The sequence below is a fragment of the Beta vulgaris genome, chromosome 9 (genome assembly GCF_026745355.1).
Source record: "Beta vulgaris subsp. vulgaris cultivar EL10 chromosome 9, EL10.2, whole genome shotgun sequence".
NCBI lineage: Eukaryota > Viridiplantae > Streptophyta > Magnoliopsida > Caryophyllales > Amaranthaceae > Beta > Beta vulgaris.
In genome coordinates this window covers 27297816-27306088 of record NC_079210.1, presented here as the reverse complement: position 1 = coordinate 27306088, position 8273 = coordinate 27297816, and the positions used below count along the sequence as shown (strand labels likewise).

General features: G+C 34.8%; 1 protein-coding gene across 1 annotated transcript; it reads right to left on the bottom strand.

The window, feature by feature from the left end:
• On the bottom strand, positions 1-4412 carry LOC104903430 (transcription factor VOZ1). The gene is made up of 5 exons (XM_010691460.4): positions 4092-4412; positions 2533-2807; positions 2289-2450; positions 919-1672; positions 1-759 (listed from the first exon to the last, which is right to left on the bottom strand). Exons 2-5 carry the CDS (start codon positions 2752-2754, stop codon positions 224-226), a joined length of 1674 nt encoding a protein of 557 aa, XP_010689762.1. The 5' UTR covers positions 2755-2807; positions 4092-4412; the 3' UTR covers positions 1-223.
• Between the last annotated feature and the right edge of the window lie 3861 nt (positions 4413-8273).

Sequence of the window (8273 nt, the reverse complement as noted above, 5' to 3'; positions counted from 1 at the left end):
TTCAACAACAATGCTGCAGCTTTTCGCGTTCTAAAAGAAGATATCTTACACACCATAAAGATAACTGATGTCCCAACTCCCAGATACAGGGATGAAAGCAATGTACAGAATTGCTATACCTGGGTGAAAGGAATAATGAAAAGGCCCCTGATGCTACTTACATCTATGACAAATTACAATATTATGAGTGTATCTGTTAATATTCAGACTACTATATAACCTATCAAGAGTCCTTCTGGTTGTCAGTGAATTGTATTTCTGATAAATTATCAGGTCCACTGGTAACACTTGTAAAAGTTGGAGCAAGATCTTTTCCATGGTCTGATTTCTTCAAATCGATCTTAGACTTGCCCTTCCCAGAGCGCTTGTTCTCAGCCGAAACCTCAGCTGTGAGCCTACCCATCTGCTTTTGTAAATCAATAAGGGAATCATTTGTTACTTTTGTCTTCGGGCTCTTCTTCTTCTCCTCTGCAACCTTCAGTTCTAATCGGTACAGTGCACAAGCATCACAATTATCAATCTCATACTCAAACAAATGCCATTCTAAGTCCTTTTGTGGTTGGGGATCAGCATAGTAAGACCTCTTCTGGCCATTATATTCTTTCATAATCTGTTTCCTTGACTCATGCCAGCCACGGCCCTCATGGTCCGGCAATGACCTCTGCTTTCTGGTTCCAGTCTCAAATGCTCTTCGAGGTTTATCAAAAAAGAGCCATTCCCTAACTTTTTCACCTTCCAAAATGGAAAAATCAAATAGCTCTGCAAGTCGACATAAAACCAAATAAGTAAATACAAAGGAGAGCAAAAAATACAATTCACAGACTCAAATGCACATAACTAATTAAATACTTCCAAGTATCTTAACATCTGTGAAGTTGACAAGGTGGAGACCTAACTAATCATAAAAAACATAATTACCAGGAGCATTCCATGGAGATTTTGCAGTAGCAGCACCAAGACATTCTGGGATGCCAACATTTTTTCCCTCTACTTTTGACCTGAGAGCTGCAAATAGTGGACCATCCTTCAGACCTATACCTCCCGGCCTCAAAATAGGAGAAGTCCCTGGAGGGCATTCCTCCACTGCTAAATCAGCATGAAACTTACTGCAGTAGTTTTTACAGAACTCAGATACTTGAGTAGGTCTTGCACAATCCCATAGGGCACATATTGGTCCTAAGAAAGCAGATGGTGGGGGGTTGACATTTGGCAGCACACCCGAGAAATCAGAAAGATCATCCATTCCCCAATGCTCGATACCACTGGCATTGATAAAGATTTCATTTTCAAGGTTTTGATGTTTATCCAAGTGAATAAACTCCAATTGAGAAGTCATATTAAAGTTATTAGCCACCATATTGTGCGGACCTGAAGCTTCAAAATTATTGATCATTCTACCTTGCACAGGAGCAGCAACACCATTGCAATGCTCAAACCCTTGATAGTCTTGCGACTCTGATGTTCGATTCTCAAATTGTATAAGTTCATGGTGCTGTGGTGTATGATTATCAAAGCCTGGAAAATCATATTGTGATAAATGACTCGCAAAACCCTGGAATTGATGTTGCTGAAGCGTATGGTTCTCAGAGCCTAGAAATTTATGTTGCTGTGGTGTATGATTCTGATAATCTTGAAAACTTTGCTGTTGATTTGTATGATTCAAGTAGCATACCTGTAATAAAATCGAGTATTTGAGTTACATCATGGAAAAAAAAAACTACAGAAACATATATCAGTCTGCAGAAAATGATAGGAACCACATCACAGGCTTTATGTATTACGATTACATAAATCTTATCAGGAAAAAAAGAAGAGCAAAGTAACTTGATTTAGGTTGAAGCTTAAGAATTAAAAAAAAAAGAACATAGTTGAATACATGGATTTAAATCAGTATAAAACAAAAAATAGAATATTATTTCTGCGATTCAAATCAGTTTAAATTCTTTTTTTTTTCCCTGCCCAGGGAGTGTTTGGCATTATACCCAAAAAAAACAAATATCTGAACTTCAAAAGGTAGCTCTCGCCTCCCAGTTGCTTAATATAAAAGAGGAAGCAAAGGTTGCTGGCTGGTTCTCTTGTTTGCAAGAGCATACAGAGATGCGAGCATGTATGCGAAAGCTAAGGGAAAATGTAATGACTGGCAAATATATTGCTGCTTATTCTTTCACATTTACAATAAGAATTCAGCAAAATTATCTGTTCAATCACGCAGAGTCTGCCACAAAAATTCAGCAAAAAATAACTGTTCAATCACCCAGGGAATGAATGCGTAAGGAGTAAAGGGAGACCTCATCATCTCTTCCAGAGTCTGCCAGTGCATGTGTACGAGTGGCATTGTCATGCCTCATGATAGGTGGTGCTGCTGTTAATGGACTTGTTGCATCATCTTCTACCTCGAATTGCTGCAACAGCTGACCAAGCTCTTTCGAAAATGACCCAAGACTATCTTCCTGCATATCATATGAAGTATTGTCATTCATTGTTAAATGAAGCCAAAGTAAAAGCACTTATAAGAAAAAATTGAGTACACACAAGCAATGAAGAAGCTGGAGTTGGTTCATCAAGCTCAGCTTTCCATTCCCGAAGTATTTGGTTAAGTTGCTCTTCTAATGTAGCGACATCAACGGCTCGACTATCCTTCCTGGCTAGGTGAAGTTCGTTGAGCATGGACTGAAGATCCTCAACCCGATTTTTTGCTTGATCTTTTAGGAGCTTGTGAGAAGGTTGCTTGCAGTTCTTTGAATCTTTTCCCATCTTCTCTCTCACTATCCTCAGATGTCAAGTTTTACATGCTACAAATGTTCAACCTAATTGCAACATGAAATTAAGTAGTGTAAACAGGTTTTTTTCACACACAATGGTAACAACAAGCTCTAGTTGAAGACGAGACGTTTATAATTACAGCTAAATATGAAACTTTCCAAGCCGACCACCAAATAATTTTCTCGCACTATCTTGCGAGAGTCAAAGCAGGAAAAATACTATGTTCTAACAATAATTGTGCTACCCTTCTTCTACAAAATCAAAGGTGGGACAATTATTTAGGAAATAAAGAATAATACTAAGGCTAAGTGCAAAAATAGGCCAAAAAGCAAACAGCATGAAGCAGAAGTTCAGGAAGACAGCCTAAAGATTGTTTGTAATCCTTCCAACCATTCCCATAGTTTCTCTACCCTATCACCAACTGTCCACCCACTTATATACAGCGATTGACGAGCCTTACTAACAGTGACTAATCCACGAAAGACTTCATGCTTTGAACCAAAAAAATCATATAATTACATGCATTCAAACTGGTGGCACCACAAAGTTTAGATAGATCACATTGCAATGCATCCCTTTCACACTAGCGGAGATAAAGACAAAGGAAAATTTGAGAATGATAAAGAAAAGCATGAACAATAAAAATTATAATCAGTTGAAACACTTAAGGCAGCATCACATCACCCATAAATATTTGGTAGAAGTTAGAGCCAAAATCCTACGAGTACAAAATTTATAAGAGGTGATAAATAATAACAAGAAAAACTATCTAGACGGAAAAAACTATATCCACCCAGCGTCCCAGCGGGCCGAGTACCCACTAAAAATGGACATTAGTGCATAGTGAAATGCAACTCGACAGCACAAACTTAGTTTTTACCCACTAAGGTAGACATTAATGGATAGTGAAATGCAACTCGAAAACACAAAATTACATTTTACCCACTAAAGATAGACATTAATACATAGTTAATTGCAACTCGACAGCACAAAAATATATTTTGATATCCAATCTCTAGTGGGTAATTTGCCCATCTCGCCCATTCAACCCTATAATGTCCAATTAGAACTATAGCCATTTCTCTAAATTTTCATTCCCCATGTCAATTAAAGGTAAGACAAGCATCTAGGGATATAAACAATAGATAATCAGAAAACAGCAAAAGATAACAAAAATTAAAACAATAAGAAGCACAACTTAGCTATTAAATCAGTGGCGTAATTTTGGAATTTTTTCATCTGAGCTCGCATACTAGTGAATTAAATTGAAAATTTCTTAATTATATATTAAATGCTAAACTACAAACTAAAATTAGTCTTAAATAAACCTTCAATTTTGTCGGAATCGTCAGAAAAATTCTTCAATTTCTTTCCTCCGAAAGTAACTTGAATTGATGCTGGAAATCGGACTTTTTAGATAGAAAACAAAACTAGGATGAAATCTGTAATCTCTATTCTGTAATCCGTTAAAGAGAGATGGAATTTCCCTAGCAAATGCTACGGATTTGAATGTGGAGGGTTAGGGTTACAGACTTCTACTTTACTATGTTTCTTCTTTCTTTTTCTTTCTTTTTGTGTTCTCTACCCTCCCTCAAAAGAAAGTTTTCAATGAAATTTGTTATCTTTAATCTTTTTCTTTTTACGCTTTTTTTTTTGGTGAATTTTTAATGAGTTAACTAGCCACTAAAAGACCTAAACTATGAGAATTTTTTCTAACAATGACCTCAACAATTTTTTTGATCTACTAAGGACCTCAAATTAACCATGGTTACATTTTCCATCCAATACGTTACACTAGCCTTCATATGCACGCGATGCGTGCGTTAATTTCAAAATTTGTTATTCTATTAGATACTTCATTCGTACTTTATTTATGATTAAACTTAAATGTGAAAAATTCAACATTTAGATGAATTTAGATATATTAATTCGCTAATGTAAAAAAATAAAAAGGCTGTGAGCGATTGTCAACATTAATTTTTTGTGAATGAATATTGAACTGAAAAAACAAAAATAATGAGTTGGTTTAACTGAATTAAAGAGTATCAAAGGTAGTGAATGTTCAGACTTTTCATGTGCACGTTATGTATGCCATCTTTTTTTATAAGGTATAAATATTTTGCCCATTTAATTTTTTATTGAAGCATATTTGATGCATATACCATTTTAAACTTGTTTTAAATGGCAAGTTGGAATGAGAATTTTTAAATGATTTGCTTTTGTAATTTTTTTCATTCCATTAATTAGATCATTAAGGGTATTTTAGTCACTTCAAAAGAGGACACCACACCTCCTCCCTTGGCTTATATAATAGAGATTTTCCATCCAATTTTATTAACTTTGTTTATTTTTTGTTTAAAAAATTAAAAAGGCCCCACCAACTCAATTATTCTTTATCGCTCTCCATTTTCCTCCTAATTTGACGTTAACTCTTTTTTCATAAAACTATGAGTATTTTTGTCAAATTGGTACTTTAAGATACAGTCTTTGATCATATGATCATTTTTTAAAAAATCACATGTGTTTATTTTTAAAGATTTCCTTTAGTCATATTTCTTAAAATTTCGACTACATATAAGATGTTGTAGAAATTTATTAAAAACACATATACCGTAGTAATTTCTTTAAATACTCGTATGGTAAGTTCTTAACATATGTTGGCGTCCACCTTCCAACGACGTTGTCAAACTCAATTTTGATGGATAAAACACTTCTTCTTCCACGTCGGCTGGCTTTGTTCTGCGTGATTCTAATAACACTGTTTTAAGAGAGAGACAAAAGATAAAATTTTGAAAAATATCGTTATACTAGTATCACTGTTTTTTTTAAAAATGCCCACATTGCAAGAGAATACATATTAAAATTTGCACTATCAATGGAAAAAATTAGGCTAAAGAGGAAAAGAATTTTAACTTTTAGGATAAATTTTGGATTTGTAAAGATGGTGGATGAGAGCTACGACCTACACAAACATGATATATTTTAAGAGAGAGACAAAGGGTTGGACGGTTGTGTAGGGTCTGATTAGTAATTACCAAATGAGTATTTTAAAATATAGCTTCTCGCAATATGGGTATTTTAAAAACATAATGATTCAAAGTATAAGGGTATTTTTCACAAAATCATCTTACCATACGAGTATTTAAAAGAAATCACTAGGGTATGTTTTTTTTAAAAAATAAATTTCTTTTGACAATATGAACCACTATTTTGACTAGATTGCAATACATGTTCTTATTTTTCTTTATATTTCTGTATTTTTTTTTCTTTTACCCCTTATTTTTTGCCCTTTATTCTTTTGTGAATAGTTGTGGCATGAATTCATTAACTACTGACCCGAGACTTTTTATTAGTGTCCGATAGAGAAAAGAGAAAAAAGGTAAAGAATTGAGAGAGATATAATTATCGATTCTTTAGAGTTCTTGAGACAATTACTCTAAGAATATATAAGATGTAAATAGAGGTGAATATATAACATTAGATAAGGGCTTATATGGTCAATGAAGATTTATTAAATACTTATAAGTAGTCCAAATTTTAAGAAATACTCATATGATTAAAGAAAATCTTTGAAAATACACCCATGTGATAATTTTTTAAAATATGTTTATGTGATCAAATAATGTATCTTAAAGTACCAATTTGATAAAAATACTCATAGTTTTATGGAAAAAAAGTTAAAGTCAAATTAAGAGAAATATGGAAAGGGATAAAGAATAATTGAGTTGGTGGGGCCATTTCAATTTTTTAAAACAAATTAAAAAGAAAACAAAGTTAATAATATTGGATGGAAAATGTAACCATAGTAGATATGAGGTCCTTAGTAGATCAAAAAAATTGTCGAGGTCCTTGTTAGAAAAAACTCTCATACTTTAGGTCCTTACTAGGTAGTTAACTCAATCTTTAATCCATCTTAAACTCTTAAATATTGATGGTATGAGGGGAATATCTATAATATAATTTGCTAAAATATTAAATATTGCTCCAAAATTTTAAGGAAAAATTCGTAAAAATTATGAATTACCTACACGTCTCAAGTATACTATCTTGTGATTTTATAGGTCCTGAGTTCCTTATAACTGTTTGAAAGCTAAGATTTTTAAACCTTTACCGTCTTTGAACACTTCCAACAAGTGACAGAGACCCATAAATTGGCACGGGCGTTTAAAAATCTGACCTTCTAAATTAGTTATAAGTAAGTCAGGACCTATAAAAATCACAAAATAGTAAACTTGAGACCTGTAAGGAATAATCCACATCGGGAACTTATAAAAAAATGGGTAATAGTTGGGGCCACTCTTATGAATTTTTCCAATTCATTAAATTGTCTTGTTCCAATAATTAAATATTTACAACTTTGCTCTTTCTTTTTTTTTTCCAAACCACCACGTACCACCACCCCAATTGCCACCACCTCCATCCCCACCGCCACCACTTGCCACTAGAAATGACAATGGGTCTAGGATACGACCCAACCCCGCTAGGACCCGACCCATTTATAAGGGTTTGGGTCTAAAAAATTTAGACTCAATGGGTCCGACCGTCCGAGTCCGGGTCCGAGTCCACATGATAGACCCGGACCCGACCCACAGACTCATTTACATATTAGGAAAAAAAAAACTATAACCTAAACTCTAAGGTTTTATGAGTTGTGATTTTGTGAGCTTGTTAGTGTTGTAACTCCATTTAAGACTTGTAACTTTGTAAGTTGTAACATTTTAAGATTTTATGAGTTAGTTTTTAAAATTCTGTTTAGATAATGCTTTAACCATGGATATATGACCTATATATATGTTAGCGCGAAAATTTTTAATTACATATATTTAAGAATGTGGTGAAAAGTTAAAATTAAGAAGGACCCATTTAGGCCCCTGTTAGGACCTATGAATCCGCTAGACCCAGCAGATTCGTGTCCGGGTCTGAAAACTCTAGACCCAACGGATCTGGGACGGGTCTTAGTCTGTAAAAAATAAACGGGTCTAGATTTCGGTCCAGGTAGACCCGATCCAGACCCACCCCATTATCATCCCTACTTGCCACCACCCACCTGCATTTTTTTTAATTAATGGGTGGAACCTCTGGCCAAGACGTTCCATCCATTGCCCCAAAATTGTCAATTTTTTAAAGGGGCTGAACGTCTGGCCCGGACCGTCCGCCCATCACCCCAAATCAAAATCAATTTTCTTGAGAGGTACCTGGTGGCAAGTGGTGGCGGGGGAGAGGTAGGTGGTGGTGGGTGGTAGCAAGGGTGGCAAGCGGTGGCGTGTGACAAGGGAGGTAGGTGGTGGTGGGGTGACAGGTGATGGAAAAAAGAGAATGGGTAAAATTATAAATTAAAAGTAGGCATGGGGAGATTTTAAAATTTTTGGGGTGATATTTAACAATATTCTATAAAATTTGTGGATCAAACAATCATATATGACAATTTACAGAAGTTACACTACACTATTCGAGTGGTACCAATTGTTAGGGGTGAAAATTCGATGCGTGGTTTGGATTAGGGCCTAATC